At 41.8% G+C, this 17456-nt stretch overlaps 1 protein-coding gene across 1 annotated transcript in view; it reads right to left on the bottom strand.

Moving 5' to 3' along the window:
- Window positions 1-13948, bottom strand: part of PTPRN2 (protein tyrosine phosphatase receptor type N2) — a 622313-nt gene extending 608365 nt beyond the window's left edge. The window contains exon 1 of the mRNA XM_042817469.1: window positions 13819-13948. Coding sequence (XP_042673403.1) covers window positions 13819-13948 — 130 coding nt within the window. The remainder of the gene's footprint in view (window positions 1-13818) is intronic.
- Window positions 13949-17456: the final 3508 nt, after the last annotated feature.

The following is a 17456-nucleotide window of genomic DNA, read 5'->3' as shown; positions in this document are numbered from 1 at the left end:
TAGCCAAAAATCTCCCACTTTCATCCTTTAAAGAAGCCTTCAGAAGTTACACCTACTGAGTGCTTTTCAGGTTACAAAGTACTAATGGCTCTTCCAGAAGCTGCGTTGCCTTTCTTGTTAATATTATCATCTTTTGTTTGCTACCTTCCTTTTTTTTTTTTTTAGACTTTATTCATTTGTGAAGATAAGCCAAAGTAATGAAAAGATGGGTTTGGTCAAGGATGCTTCATCCACCCATCTAGTGGAAGACCATGACAAATCAGTAAAACAAACACGTGCTGCGCTCTGGTTCTACTTTATTCAATAACCTATTTCCTGAGGGCGCTGTAGTGCTGTTTGCTTTTTAAATGCACCTTGTTTTCCTCTTTCCTCATACGCAGATGACATGCACTACGGTTCATTTTTCACCCTCATTGAAGAAAAAAGCTAAGCTAATTGAAAGTTTTAAAAAAACCTCTCTGCTGGAAGCAGAAACCACAATTCTACCAATTGCAGACATCTTTATAGAAAAGAAGTGGAACACTGCTCCAAAATGAGACAGAAGGGTAACTGAATATTGAAAAAAAAATAGTCTTTAAAAGAAGAAATAACACCAATCCTTGTCCTATTCCTTTCTAATGCTAAGAGCAAATAAACCAGCTGAAGTACGTACACGAATTCTACTTACATTCTGCTTATTCAAAAGCCTCCATAAAGTCATTTCAGTGCTTTTACACATCAACATACAGAACTGCAACAGTCTTAAACTTCTGCCTTCAGCATCACTTAAGAAGCTGGAGTGGTGGCATTGCTCAGGTGAGTAGGCAGCTCCAACTCAATGTGTGAGATGTGTCTTCTGTCTTAATGCCGTACCTTTCCATTCACTCTTCCTCACATGTACTGGAATCCAAAGCATAATACAAGGCTGTGGGATTTTTCCCCTGCCAATGAATATACTTTCCATAGCTGTGGGAAAGCAGCAGGAGAACTTTAATGCAGTGCATTTTCTGCCCACGCTGACAAGAAATACTTCGCACTATATTAAAAGTTCCTAATAAAAAACCAATTTGCTTCTATTTCTTATAAAACATCATCAGAGTTTCAAGATCAAATGAGCAAATATCAACATCATTTTTGATTCGTAGTTTCTGTGACCAAATGCTTTTGCTTTGACAAGAGTCTGTGTACACCTGCATCTAGAATGTTTGTCTGCTTCAGGATTGTTATGACCCAAGTTAAAATATCCCCAGGACTGAGTCCCTCAAGCCCATCGGTCCATATGGGAACGGAGGCATGATGCAGGGCGATATTCGTGCTTACTGATTTCAGTGCAGTCTGAAGTTTCTCAGGAGCAAATTGTACAAAGTGCATGTCAGATGAAAGCCAGACTGGTCTCTGATAATGATCACTAGGAGATCACAAAAGGAGAGAGGTAAGAATGGGGCAATACAGCCTGATGCTTACACCAGTCTGCCCCACCTGCAGCCACCAGTGTTGGACAGTCTCAGAGCCACCAGGCCTCATCCAGCCTGCAGAGTGATCCACCAACAGAGATGTGTCCTTCAGTGCAGGCACAGAAACGTTCACTCTAAGAGCATCCTGAAGCCTCAGATAATTGAATGTTGAAATTTTATTGTAGATGTGATTTTTAAAAACAAGTTATCTGAAATGGTCCTTATACTCTTTGCACCACTTCACTATTTTTTGATAATTCATTCCACAAATACCATATTCAACATTGACAAAATTCTTACTGTGAAATCTGGAAAAGATTCAGTCGATAAGGACACTGGCGCTTTTTATCCAATCTAAACAGTATCACTTTGCTGTTGTTAGAGGATCATCCTCCTGACAAGCACTTTACATCCAATTGCCAGCTAATAAGCACAGGGAAACTCCTCAATCAAGTTTATATTCAGCACAGGTAAGAATGCAGTGGAAAAGGTGACTGAAGTTTTTAGCTATTTCCATAATGAATTCTCACTTGCTGTGGTCTGTCCTACTTTTCTTCCCCATAGCCACACAGTGATCTCTCTTCAGTGGATAGAATTGTCAATTGCCTCAAAAGTAAAACTCCTAATAATTTTTAATTGTATAGCAACACATCATCTTCATAAAAAAATGCTTACATTTGCAAAGATATACTTGCAGATTTAACTTTGCACCTCCTGAGAAGAGGTGCAGAACAAAAAGCTATTTCCAACTTCTCGCATATGGAGAATAACTACACATAGATAATATATGAACTGAGAAACCGCAGAGCGAATACAAAATTCATTCATCTGGAGATTATCATAGGATTTTATATTTATTTGCTCTGTAACTACATGACACCTGGTGTCCTCTCACTAATCTTTAAGGTCCACAGTCAAAGTCATTATTTGGAAGCAGAGCTGGCAGTGTGCATTCTGGGGATCACCTTTGGAAAAGGAGAAACGACCCATTCCATTTTTCATGCAGTGGTGAAGCATCAGTCAGTAAGCTTTTGGCAGCAATCCTCTTTCAGAGAAATGCTCAGTTAATTTGCATCTTCTCAAATGAAGGTTTTTACAGCCCTCCCCAGATGTCACCAGGTACCTACTCATCAGAGGAGAATGAAAATCAAAGCTTCTAACTCATGGTAAAGTGGTGTGCTATGTCAATTTAAGAAGTATTGTTACTGTGGAAGGCATTCCAAATAGCAGATTCAAAGTAATCTGAAGAATTCTTATCTTCAATTTTAAAACCCTGCTCTAATTACCTCATTTGAAAATACCACAAATTCTTTAAGTAACCCTAAAAAAGGTACACAGGTGGCAGAATTATGAAGTTTTTTATGGCAAATTCTACTAGTGTGTTAAACGTTGATGTTATTAAAGTTCTCAATTACCAAAGGAAAAAAAGACATAATTCTGTAATAATTCAAGGTACAGTGGAAACTGCTCTGATCTATGGTGAAAGCAAGAGGGGTGAGCAGTCCCATTTCCTAAGTGACAGCAGCACTTACCTATAGTTAAGCATATGCTTAGGAATTTGCACAGGCAATCAGAGAGACTTAATCACAGTTTTTAGGTAACAAACTATTTCAGAAACAGTTCTCTAGTGACTTATGATGTGAAAAAAAAAACTATCATCATAACACCTTTATTCACAAATGAAATGGGACTAAAAATAGGTTATGAATAAATATCACGTAAAATACGGTGGAACGAACAAGTGTCGGAAAGTACATAATGAAATTAACCTCTTTGCAATACAGCTGCCAGTTTAGTGATTGTTTATTTTTGAGGAGTGGGAAAAAGATGTGCACAGACTCCAGCAGGACAGAGATTATTACTCTATGCTAACTTATAGCTTGCCACATTTAAAGGCTGTTCATTCCTAACACTCTCTTGCTCTTTATTACTGGTCCCTGTGAATGTTCATTGTTTTCACTGATACACATTTGCACAATCAATTTCTGAATATTTATAAGAAAGTTATGTATTTAATGTGTACTCAGGAAGATTCATATTTGCTAAGTGTACATGGTTTATTTTTACAAACTAGGAAGGACTTTCCAAAGGTTATGTGGCAATGGTGAAGCTGGTCAAACAGAGCTCTGTTAGCACAGCTGCTAGGAGCTGGAGGGACTGGAAGGTGGAAAAATCCCAGTTTTGAATGAGCCTTCACTCCACAAAAACCACAATAGGGAGATTCTTCACCTCAAGTCGGGGCTGGTTTTGCAGGATGAAAGGTGACCAAAAAACAAACAAACAAAAAAGACTGCATGAAGCATTTGATAACTATGTTGATCTGACTGAAGTTAAAGTAGAATTACAGGTATAGAAACGTTACATGACATTTTTCTGCACCTCTTTCTGTAATAGCTCTTTTCCCTAGCTCTGCATCAGGCAGAACGTGCTTTGTATCAATTTACACACAAACACTGTTTAATGTTAAGGAGTGACTTAGGCGTGACTGGCAAACTACAGACTTTGTGTTTTCCAGAGGGTGACAATCCTTAATGAAATAACCCACAATCCCCATTCTGCAGGCTCAGAGAGGCCAGATGATACACCACCAACACACCACCAACACCCCACCCTTTGGCAAGAAGAAATCTCTCAATTGATCAGAGTTAAGTGGAGTATCTTTGTCAAGTCACGAGAAAACATGGGAGCTCCTAAGTAAATCCAAACTGTTAAAGAGACAACGGAAAATTGATCAGAAAGAAAAAGTTCAAAAATGTGTTTGCTAATCTTCTGTCTTAAATAGAGATAATCATGTTGTATAAGATCAGCTGTAGGCAAACTCTATTCAAACATCCTATACGTTAAATCACCTTAAATCCAGGAACTCTGGACTAAAACCAGCAAGATCAGAAGGCACTGAAGCTAAAACTGACCTCTGACCCCTTTTATACCAGACACAAAACAGCGTCAGAGGAGCAGGTGAAGCTCTTTGTGAAGGGGTGAAGGTATACTCTGTTGGAAGCAGAATCCTCTTGTGTAGTGACGAACTTTCATCTGCAGGCAAGCTGGTATGGCTCTAATATGGGGTAGCTAAAAACAAAGACAATGAAAAGAAGGCCACCCTGTTAGAGGACTATCAGGTAGCCAAACATACATACACCAGATTCAGATTCTGGCAGCTCCACACCTAAGAGGCTTAGGTGAGGTCCACTCCCTGTTTACACGTATGATTACATTAACAGTAATTTAGTTTCTCTGCCTGTATTTACAACTAGGACTGCACGACATAAACTTCCCTAAACTGCAAGTTCAGAGAAGGCAGCACAACTGTGCTCCTGAAACAACCTGCACAGCCAGCCTGCCTCTGGACAGCCAGCCATTTCAGGGCTTCTCCATCTCTGCTGCACTACAAGAGTAGTCCCACAACTGGAAGATAATGTTGTTGTAGTTGTTCTAAATTTGCCTTAAGTAATTATTTAATTAGGAAAAATTAACAACCAAGTGTGATCAGATCTTTCATTCAAGCGGGATCATATCCTTTGTTAAAGCTGTGCGCTTTGCTTTCTAAAATGTCAGCCATTCAACAGCTGTTTATTCTCAAGCCTGTGTACTGTGCCCATTTCCTCCTCCCTTCTCAGTTATTTACTTTCAGATTATCAACTCTTTAAAGCAGGTGTTACTCAGAGAAACAAAAGCAAATGGACAGGGAAAAAAAAAAGTCCTCAAGTGCCGATCTTTGTCTTGCTGGGTAGCATAAAACCAAACATGCTCAGTACTAAAACAGCCTTCCAATTCTGCTTTTGAAATGATTACAGAATTAAACATTTTATCCTGCCTATGAGTGTGAGTGCTTCCTAAGAAGACCTTTTTTGTTTATTTTTCCATCGCTCTGAAGATGGAAATTGGCAGGTAGCACAGATCAGTTATCTCTGTTTTCTCTTCAAAACTTGTTTTTATTATTGTTGCATTTATTTTGAAGAAACAACCTTCACTGCTGTAATTTTTCCTTGGAAATTGTTCCCTGCATATAAGCATGTTGGTAAATGGTAACTATGGGCTGACCTAGTTAACCAAAATAAACCTCCAGATAGGTAGTGCTAGCAAGAGGATGTTAAAATCTTTGCAATTTCAGTCGATACAGAAAGACAAAATTTCAGAATCTGACCCAACATATTCATGGTAAAAAAAAAGAAATCAAATCAGGCATTTCCTTTAAATACATCACACCAAATCAAAAACCTAAAAGGACAGTTTTGTACTAAAGAATTTTGGGGATTTATCTCTGTCAGCTGTGTCACCAATTCCAAGATGTGTTCAAATACATAAATGCTTGATGTTTGCTTTGGTATCTTGTCGTTATTAATATTTGGCTATTTCCATAAATGTGTGAGATCCATAATTCCCATCTTTCCCTCTTTCCTCCTTTATGCCCTTTTTCAGGACACAGTAAGAAGTAGGATACTCACTGGTGACTGCAGTCTTCTCCAACAAGATGGAGAAGGAGATGCTGTATTCCATACAGAGATGTCACAGAAATAAGAAACATTCCTTAGCTAAGAGGACATGAGGACAAGTAACAAAGCGGGGTATGGTAATTTCCCAGTGTAAGGAAGGTATCACATAACTCCAGATTGGGAGCTGTGCTAAAATCTAGAAAAGGAGTAATAGATATTTGAAGTTTGGTAGCCTAACATCTCTCATACCTGATATCAAATAAAGCTGGAAGTATATAAAATATTCCAAAATCTAAATTAAAATTATAACAAATCATTCTGGAAGAGAAATACACCATAAGGCATATATTCTTTAAAAATAGAATTAACATCCACATTCTTTGATGGTGTTTTATCTCCTTTGATTGATGTTTATAATATTTGATGCCACATCTTTAATTCAGATCTGTAGAGTAAATAGAACCTTAAGTCTAACTTAGAAACACTTGCTGTCAGAGGTTAATAAGAGACTGTCTTTTGTGAGGATACAAGTCCAAATGTCATGCTGTGGAGAAGTCAGTGGCAGTATCAGCATAAAGTGATTCAACCTCCAGGCCAACTCCCTGTGGCTGTTTCAGGGATACTGGTTCTAGTATCAGCACTGATACCACTTGTGAGCAAGACTGGGATCTGTATCCTTTTCTGTTCCCGCAGAAGCAAAGCCCTGTGCAAAAGCAAGATCAAGCAATTCCTGACAGGAATACCATAAACTGATTTACTGCCAAATATTCTGTTCTGCAAAGCTGCAGCTGGAAAATAGATGAAAAATAACTGAAAAAACACAGTTTCTTAAAACAGAATTCTTAGCTGCCCTAAGGATGAGACCTTTACCTTCCAAGTAAAGTAACAAATTGGCAGAACCAACTGCACGGAGTTTAACTGAATTGCATTAAGCAGCTAAGAAAGTTTTATGGAAAATGTAGCCCTTCTGCAGAGCAGAATATTAATAAGGAGGAACAACTTGAGTCCTTGTAGGACAGCAAAAGACAGACAGATAATTATCTGCTACAGAATAGTGAGAGCCGAATACTTTCGTGTGCCAAAATTCCAAAGCATCTATCAGTTTTTCAGCATCCAAGATTGATTTTTGGAAGTTCATTTTTAGATTTTATTGGGATAAAAGCATGAGAGATCAAAGATGAATGGGGAGGAGGGTTAAAATGCTTTTTTGCATGAATCTGAATGTTTCTGTCTTTTGTTGAAGTTCGCATGTTCATTATGTAATGTGTTTTCAGCCTCACTTGCACTGTTTTCTATGAGGGCATCTAGAAGTACATCACATTTTAGGAGGCCTTACATCTTTCTGTTTTACCTTGTGCTCGTTGGCTATGATTTCAAGCTTATGTAACCATCATCGTGCAACCATCATTGCATGCTGCTAAGACAGGTTTGAAAGAAAAGACCTTACACCCACTACAACCAGCTGTACTTTCATATATATTTCCATATAACTTCTAGTTACTGATTTTTACACATTAAGATAGCTTTTCTTATCAAGCTATTAGTTTGAAGTATAATACACACGCAATAAGAGAGACTGTACATCAGCAAGCTGTGTAGCATTTGTCAAGTATGTTTCACTGAAAGAAACTACAGAAGAAACACGAGGATGTAGTTCTTTCCCAAGCTACTTTACTCCTTAAAAATTCCTTGTCAAAAGAAATACACTCTGTAACGCTAAGCCTCACTAATCTTTTTAGAGAAAAGTTCCCAAAGTTTTTGATGAGCACAGCTGTTCTGAATGGGTCACTGGGGAGGCTGTGGTGTATTGACACCATGAAATTGAGATACAAATAGAGCCCTCTCACCTCCCTCAAAGTAAAACCCCAAAAACTCACGCAAGAAAACACTAATCCCACAGACACATTAACCTCCATGCCCTGCATACTTTCTCCTGGCTGTCCAAAGCGAGGAACTCTCTCAGGGTCCCTTCCTTCAGCAATCCCAACACCAGACTCCCCCTACCATTTATCCAGCACCTTGCCTGCTTATTTACCTGCTTTTTTTCCCTTCAATTGCTCACCCCAGTCTGCCCCTTTCTTTCTGCAGTTACCAAAGGTGACTGCTTCGAGCAAATTTATTTTCTAGGACTACTGATATCCTTCAGCTACATCAATTGTTTCAGCCCCTAACCTGCCTGCCTATCACAGGACCTTCCTAAGCAGCTGGCTGGGAAGATGTTTCAAAGCCATGTCTTTGATTCTGAAGTAAGATAGTAGGTGAACACCAAACCACCTTTAGTTCAACCTACTTCATTATTTCTCCTTCATGTAGCAAGACAGACAGGTAAATCATCCTCCAAATGCACTTACCTTTCCTCAGGTTTAACCTGAGCATCTGATATTTGAATTGCTACGACACAATGGTGACCATACAGATGTTTACAGCCAAGTGGTCACCTTAGCCTGGCAAACTTACACAGCAGAATACTACGTGGCAGGAAATAGCTGCATTCTGGGACATCTTTACCCGATCTATGATAGGTCTGTACATTCGGGTAGGATGAACTGAAATTTAAAACTAGGTTAAAAGGTGCCTAGAGTGATTAGCTCAAATAATTACACTTACTTAGATGAATCCCAGCCTTCAAATTTGGAGACATATGTCCTTTTGTTCTATCCTCAAATCACTTTCTCATAGTCTGCACACATTCCCTGCCTGCTCTGTGGCTATTCATTGATCTAAATGAATGAATTGATATTTCTACTTTTTTCTTCCTGTCACCTTGGCTCATTTTCTCACGCCCCCATCATGTCCATTGAGCAACTCTGTTTTGCTGCTGCATTTGACTGTCTTCTACGAGAATGAGTAACCTCACCCAATCATCAGTTATTTATAGATTATACACAACAGACTAACATCCACTCATGACCTCCTCTTGCAATCATTTTACATTACTTATACATATACTGATCTTGTAAGAATAACTTCAGAGATTTATCTAAATTTTAGGCTATATTATAAGTGGAATGAGCCCAAAATACCTACTGTTTTGAGAAAGCTGGAATATTTACTGCTTCTGGGATTCCACAGGAAGGAATTCATATGGATGTGGATATATACATCCAATGGTAATCACCTAAATGTGATCTTCTATTCCTAAACTCTCTTTCTAGCCAATGTAATTCTGACCAGTGCACGGGACCTCTGCTTCCCTTCCATCTGGCTGATGACAATGTGTTGGTGGAATATGATGAAGTCTTTGGGACTAGCCTCGATTTCTTCATACAAAAATAAATAAACAGAAACATTCTCTTTTATTTCACCATGCAATACAGAAAATGTTGGGGTATGCTCAGGTGTAAAACAAAAAACCTTGTCCAAAGGTTTTTTCATTTTGGTTTTCTCTCAGCCAGTTAACCTAATAAAGGTTCTCCCTGAGAATCCCACTCTATGAACAATCTTCAGAATACCCCACAATGATTTCCTCTTACCAACAAAAAAATAATTCACTTCTCGTGCATTTGAACCTGTCAACAAAGCCAAGTTAGGAGATAATAAAAGAAGATATAGATAATCTATTTCAAATTGAGGAGGATTGTGTAGAACAGCCATGACAGGATGCCAAAACCATGAGTGCATGTTGTGACATTTACTTCCATGGAACTAACAGACACACATGCCTTGATATCAAGTGATACATAATTATTGCTTTCTGACATAACTGCTTACTTAGAAACGTTTCAAGAATGATGTTCTAGAAAACAAGCTAATACCTTTGACAAAAGGAAGCATATGTCTTCCTACATTGCATTCTTCCCATTATGAGTACACAGCACTGTCTTATTTGCATGATTGTGTTGATGAGTTTGCTGCCATTATATCATAAATCACAGAGAATCTCTAATAATTATATTAAATCAATGTGATATCAAAATATCTCAGTGCCTAAGAGGAGTTCCAAATGAACGTAACTGGAAAGTCAGACAACTGTTATCTACTGAACAGATGGCAACACTGCAATTCCTCTGCTTTCTCAGCCAGTCTGCTGCAAGCCTCAACCAGAATGCTGATCTGAATGCTGCTGAAGTCAATGGGAAGGTTGACATTGACTTCAGCGAGCTTCAGCTCAGCTCGGAGTTACTGCAGGAAGCAGCATTTCAGCCCAGGCTCAGTCATGGCTCTCCAAGGCAGCTGATAGCAACGGCTGAGAGCAGTAGCCACATAAATTTTGTTATGGTAACATCCACCCTACAAGAACTGAAATGCACTTTTGTGCTGTTCCTAAAGGTCTCTTTCATAACATCCTTTGCATTGTATTTGAAGCACTGGCTGAAAAGCCAAAGTTTTTGTATTCTTTTCATCTGCCCTGCTACTCATTTCTTTCTCTTCTAATTTAAGAATTCACACTGAAGAAATTGTTTCCTCCTACAGTAAATGAAATCCGTACTCCTCTAATCTCGCGCTTCTGTTCCGCTTTAATCCCATGAAATCCTTAACCCATGCCAAAATTAGTTTTTTTCAGCTGTCACATGCACTATACTTTGTGAAAGTCCTGCAGAGTACATGCAATGCTACTTAAAAGTCCTCGAGTGCAGTCAGTCCCATTTAAACACCAAGGAAATGTAAAACACACACAGCTATGTGTTCAGAAGAATTTGCATGTTTATAAGCTGATATTTGGCCAACTTTTAGTCAATTAAAAATTAAACCCACAAGCATTCAACTTGCAGAAATTTTGCATTTGATGATTATAGTACAACTCTGAAGGAACTTCTTAGCGCATGGAACTGCTTCCAGAAATTTCCACTGCATGTTATAAGAAGAAAATGCAGACTAAAAGGGAAAAAAAACCCACAAGATTATGAGCAGCACAAAGCATCAATTTAAATTGCCAAGTTCTACTGTAGACACTGAAGGTGATAAGCATCGTTTTACACATTAGAGGTCAATGTGAAGGCAGTGCAGCATGCTCACTCTGATTCTCTTCACCAATGCCATATCAGAACAACTTCTGCTCTAAAATATTGTTATTTTAGGACTAATAAAATAACGTGATAAGCAATGCTCAATTTTGTTCTCTATCTCACACAACATATCTAATAAGAAAACCAAATACTGAAATAAAATGGAAGCATCTATTTAGAAGGCTGAACATCTGCAGGAAATTTTTTAATTGGTGGAGACAGGATTTTTACTGAAGTAAGTGCTTAATGTCTTTCGGAAGACATTTCAAGTTTAACTGCTTCCTCGGCATGATTGTTTGCTAATAAGAAAATTACTTATTGGAAAAAAAAATCTGAACCACCATCATTACAAGAGCAGAATAACCGAAATCTGTTGAATTCAGCAAACACAGAATCACAGACTACCCTGAGCTGGAAAGGACCCACAAGGATCATTGAGTCCAACTCCTCTATCCTGTATATCAGGATGTATTGTTTACTGGTGATTACTTTGTAAAACACTTTTAAAAATTCCATATTCTCAAGTAGACTGTGTCCTATAAATAAATGAAGATTAATTTGGAACATTAAATGCCCAGCCCCACCATTTCATCAAAGATCAATGAATTGGATGATCTTGGAGGTCTTTTCCAACCTTGGTGATTCTATGAACACTAATGTACTCAGACTGCTTTTTTCTTAGAAGCAGAAGACAGTATGTGCTCTCATTGATAATACCATCTTATAAAAACACCTTCCCACAGAAATATCCTACAAAGCCCCATAAACTACACAGACAGAAGAACAAATCCAAAGATCCATTATTTTATTGAACTGTAACTTTAAAATTTCCAATTTCTTAAAGAAGTTTGTTAAGTATATGACAAAACAGGTCACCGTTTCAGGATGCCTAATAGAATGGGAAGCAGAGACAAAAGTTGAGGGGAAAAAAGGCAAAAAGAATGAAATTGGATGAAAACATCCTAAAAACATCATAATGTTCTACCTCTGAAACAGCTTTTAGAATAACCTTCTGAAACACTTAATAGAAACAAATTAATAAAAAACCATTCATATAATTGCATGGCTTTTAAGGCATTTCCCAGCACGTATTATAGAGGCAGTATAATGCATCTGTATTTAATCTTCAGTTAAAGAAAATGGGGCTGTGCACAAGAAGAAGCCAAATGGGTATCTTCCACCTATAAGCACAAACAATCCTCAGACTCAAACACCTTGTAGTATTGCATTTCCATCTTCTATTTCTGCCTAACAAACCATAGTCTAAAACTGCATGAAATCTATTGTAATAGATAGTTCGATCTCGAGGTTTGTCATACTTATCAGTAAAAAAAAATTTAAAAAAATCAAGGAATTACGAAAGAAGGAGCAGCTAAACCTGTTTCAGTTTCAACAACACAGATGTTCTTCTGCATCTTGTCAAGCACAATAAACCCCTCTCCTTTCAAAACAGTCTCTGGGCTGTCAGTTATTTCTCTGACAGCAGAAGCAGAATGGTTCTATTTGTTTCAGCATTACTGCAGTGTCTCAGAACCTCCTGGACCACCAGCTCCCCATGCACATGAAGCCTGCTCTGCCCCATTCCCTGCCACATAAGGACAGCCCTGAGGCAGAAGCTCAGGGAAGCTACGGGGAAGTGACAAAAAAACAAACATTGTTTCGTAGCTACAACACATTGAAAAATATTTCATGACCCAGATCGATTTGCAGTTTATGTTTAAGGAGAGAGAATCAAACTCTAGCTTGTCTGAAAGCATAGTGCATAACCCATGGCATTCTTAGCAAACACACAAATTGCAGCTTTTACTTTCAGTATCTATGCAAGCTTTTACCCTGGAAGATTGGGAGAAACAGTCTATATCTATAGCAACCAGGAGAGAGAAGGGAGGGATAGATCCATCCCAAAATGTTTCTCCTCTAAACCTTGCATCACTACCTCATGAGATCCAGCAACTGCACATTATCACTGCCACTTGACCAAAGACTCATTAAAATAAAAAAGGTCAACCGATTTTAATTTCTCCCTAATAAACACAGCATAAGCAAGGACACTTTTTAAGTGGCTTCCTTTGTTACTGAAAGTCATTTTATTTTTCATCTTAAAGAAAAAAAAAAAAAAAAAAAAAAATTTCTTAGAGACAGCATAGCTTTCACTCTGTGATCTCCACAACGGCCCTAGGTAGCTGTTTAACCGGGACAAAAACAAGTTACGACCTTCTTGGTGTAAGGTGAGTTTCTGAAAGATACTGCAAAGTGAAGTGAGAGCTGCCTGCATGCCATTGGAGACAGCTCTAGAGTGCAGCTGTGGTAGCTCTGTGCACTGAGAGGGCTGCACAGGAGAACAACGCCGACCCTAATGGCACTGAGCTTGTTTTAGGGCCCCTGTGCGTCCGTGGGGAGGTTCTCACGGGGTGTTTATCCCAGAAGGTATCCTCTAAAAGAGGAAGGGCTCAAACTGTGATGGTCTCTACAAGAGAAAGCTGCTGATGGGGATTTTCGGGCACCTCCCCCAGCCTCAGCCAGGTGGTCCCCATCTCCGGGGAACGAGCTGCAGGTGCTGGGCTGCACCTGTGGGCTGTGGCCTAAGGAATCTCCCGTGGTTTCCAAACACGAGGGCTGAAACCACTAATCTGGGACGAGAGTGGAAGCGTTTCGCGGTGACCCTGCGCCCACTGCGGTTCCTCGACTTCAGAAGCCTCAGGGCGAGTTGTCGGGGCGAGGTGCCTCGGCCAGCCCGGCTCCTCGCAGCGCCTCGGTGCAGCTCCCGCCGCGTTGCGGCTCGGGGCCGGCTGCGGGGCGGCTCTGGCGGGAGCGGCGCGAGGGCCAGGGCCGGGGAGGGGCGGCAGGCAGGACGCGGCACCCCAGTGAGCGGTGGAGCGCCGTACGGGCGCGGCCGCCGGGGGCCTGCCGGGCCGCCTCCAGGGCGGGATGATACCGCCGGGCAGCGGCGCGGGAAACCGGGGGACGGCGCGGCCCCGCTCCCCACCCGCCCCACGCCCCACTCACCGATCCGCGCCTCGGCGGCGGCTCCGGCGGAGGAGAGCGGCTGTCCGCGCGGGGCGGCGGCGAGGACCTGCAGCAGCGGCGGCAGCAGCAGCAGCAGCAGCGCGAGGACGGAGCTGAGCGCCCCCATCATGCCTGGCCCATCGCAGGCGGCCGTTCCGCTCCCCGCCCGCCACCGCCGGCCCTCACTCCATGCCTCCCGCTCTCCCTTTGCCTCCCCGGCTCCGGTGAGCGGCAGCCGCAGAGGATTCAACACCCAGGACAGCGACCGGCGCCGCCCGCCAGCCCGCCCGCCCCCGAGCCGGCCCCGCCCCGGCCCGACCCGACCCGCTCCGCCCGGCGGAGGCAGCGCTTCCCGCTCGACTCCCGCCTCTGCGCTCCCCGCCCGGGGGCGCCGCGGTGCGGGCCGGGCTCGGGGGCTGCCCTGAAGGGGAATGGGGCGGCGGGCGGTTTTGCCCGCTCGGAGCCTCTTAAGATGGCTGAGAACAGGGAGGGGGTTATTAAATGCGTTTGCTTCAAACACCTTCAGGGAAGACAGTGTAGCCCGTGTCAAAGTTTTGTCCTTATAAATGCGTTGAAGGGGTGGATTCTCCCTGTGGCCTCCTCTGTAGTGAAACTGAATCAGGGAATAGCCCGAATCAGAAGGGACCCACAGGGATCATCAAGTCCAACCCCGGCTCCACACAGCAGCACCCAAACCCAGTCCTGTGTCCCTGTGTCAGAGCGGTGCCCCAATGCTCTGTGAGCTCCAGCTTTGGGGCTGTGCCCACTGCCTTGGGCAGCCCATTCCATGCCCACCGCTCTGGGGCACAGCCTTTCCCTCACCCCCAGCTACCCCTCCCCTGACAGCTCCATACCGTTCCTTCAGGTAGTCATTTATTTAGCTTCATTTTTTCCGTGGAAAAATAATCATTGTGATGAAGCATTTTATTAACCTTCAGCTGGTCACACCCATGGCCACCTGAGAGACCTGCGCATCCTCTACCTCCTGTTCCCACCTCACTCTGCAGGAGTGGGACCCAGCAGCCTGAAGGCCAGGTAAATAAGGCTCAACACAAACCCACTGGCTGCCTCTTCACTTGCAGATTCTCATATACCAAGGCTTTAACGTAGCAGTTGCAGTCACCAAGCTGAAATAGCACAGGGGTTGTGCCATCTGGGAGGAGGAGCTGTGTGTCTGACCAGGACAACCATCTTCATGATGCTGTGAATGATGGCAAGGTCCCAGGCCTTTCAGTCACCCTCTCTATATACTTAATTCATAGGGTCATAGAATTGTTTGAGTTAGAAGGGACCCTTAAAGGTCAGCTAGCCAATTTCCCTGTCTTAAGGACATCTACACTTTCATCAGGTGCTCAGAGCCCTGTCCACCCTGACCTTGAAGGTCTCCAGGGATGGAGTATCCACCACCTCTCTTGGTAACCTGTGCCAGTGTTTCACTGCCCTTATTAGTAAATAACTTCTTCCTTATATCCAAACTGAATCTCCCCTCTTTTTGAAAACATTTCTCCTTGTCCTATCACAACAGACTGCTAAAAAGTCTGTCCCCTTCTTTCTAATAGCCCCTCTTTAGATACTGGAAGGCTGCTTTCAGGTCTCTCCAGAGCCTTCTCTTCTCCAGGCTGCACAACTCCAATTCAAATTCTTCTATTGCAGCTGGAATTCAGATTCTCCTGATGTTCATCTTTGAGGTAAGTGGCTCTAATTATACTCCCTGAAAAACTTCCTCCTTCTTGACTTCAGTCATAGTCATGGCAGACTCACATTCAAAATATTTGAAAAGAGTTAAATTTGTAATACATGAAGTGACTTTGCCATAGATCAGAAAATTAAATAACGGAACCCCACAAAACAAAGTAACCCTGAAACACTATGGGATGGCTGGAGGGCTTCCTGCAGCCACAAAAGCCACAAAAGTGGCTTCTGGGCTTGGCTCAGGCATCCAATCACTGCACTGGGACCTCTGGGACGTGCTGTGAGGTGGTCAGGCCAGGTCTGGTGGTCAAGTGGGAGCTTTGCCCTTGGCTTCAGGCAGGGGGCTGTGGGGAGGTCTGCGGGGGCCATACAGGATGCTTATGTCTCCTGGTGCTCTGATGGACAGTTGCAGACTTCTGTAATTCTCAGTTTTGCCCTGGGAAAAGCTCACTCATAAGCATGAGATGGAGAAGAGTCCTGGTTTCTAAGCCTAGTGCAAAGTTGCCTCTCTTCCTGGGTGGTTAAGGCTGGCAAACCGGCTGTAAACAGCAGTTTACATGTATGTAAACAACATTTGATTCAGAAACAAAAATGTCAAAGAAATACATGGACACTGGTTGCTGTTTGCTGGCACAAGATTTGCAAAAGGATTTCAAGGCATTTCTGTGATGGAGGTCTCTTAGATGGTTGCTTTCATCTTGGAGAGGAGTGGTTTCTTGAACACAAGAGGTCCTTGTCAGCCAAGTGTTCATTAACTCAGAAAATCAATTCCAACAATTCTGAAAGAAATCTGAGCACTGAAAGTATAGAAAGAGGAAAGAAAAAAAAAAAGGGAAAACGGGAGGGGTGGAGGTGGGGAGCAAGATGAGACATGGAAATGCAGAAACATAAATTAGTATATTCTCATGGGTCTTGCAAACCATCTGGCTTTAAAAGCTAGTAGTAGAAACAAGGAGAAAGGTCATCTGAATTAGCAGAGAACTGCAAAACAACTGAAGGTAAGAAAGGAGCAAATGGCAGACATGCTGAGAGAACAAGTTGTTCCTCAAAACACAAAACAGCAGTGGTGTTATTGGAAGACGCTGCAGCTCTGCAACAAGCGATTTGCATAGCTCCTGTAAATTTATGATCAGATACTTTGAGGATTTTAAAAGGAAATCAAAATTCTCATCATCGCTTTGAGCAGGGGATTAGCAAAAAGATAACATTTGTTCAAATCCATGTGAAACAGTGTGAAGAATCAAGAGAGAAAGGACACTCGTCAAAGCCAGAAAGAAATCCTTGAGTAAACAAGGTTGGAAAAGAGAAGAGTAATGCTTCAAGGAAAGAGTGAACAGTCAATTGGTGGGTGAATGGGGCATTTGGAAATAACTCAGGTAGCAGTTCTCAGGAGCAACAAGCCTGAAGAGCTCCCAGCCTGGTTGTGTTTTATGGCTTTATGGGGCAGGATGCAAATAAGGAAGACACACAGACCTTCCTTAAGGTTTCAGGAGCAGAGATTGAAGTCAGCAGGATTAGGCAGAATGAGTTTAGTAACTGACATGAGTGAAAACAGTAAGATTTGAGTCCGCATGTAAGTCGGATGAATAACAGTATTACAGTGGAAGTAACGTGTTATGACACATGCAGGTTACTTGCTGGTTCACAATCTTTTTCTCAAGACATTTCTTAGTGCCAAAGTTTTTAACAGTCTGTGTCATAAAATAAGCATCCATGCTTTGGTCTGGCAGCCATATGAAGCGGGTTTTATTCTGCTGTTTTCATGCTTTCTGAACTGTGGAAAAAGAAATCCTGAAGGGTGTGCTTCACTTGAGAAAATTGCTAGAAAGACTGGAAAAAATGCAGCTCCATTCTTGAAGCAAGGGATATTGTGGAACTCTAACAAAACTTCAGGACCCGACGTAGAAGAAGGCACCAGTAAGCTATTTTTGTAAGGACATTTCCAA

The sequence above is a fragment of the Centrocercus urophasianus genome, unplaced genomic scaffold, assembly GCF_019232065.1.
Source record: "Centrocercus urophasianus isolate 14NV4802_14NV808 unplaced genomic scaffold, USGS_Curo_1.0 seq_16, whole genome shotgun sequence".
In the NCBI taxonomy this organism is placed as follows: domain Eukaryota; kingdom Metazoa; phylum Chordata; class Aves; order Galliformes; family Phasianidae; genus Centrocercus; species Centrocercus urophasianus.
The sequence above is the reverse complement of the archived record's forward strand: the minus strand, read 5'-3'. Positions and strand labels throughout refer to the sequence as shown.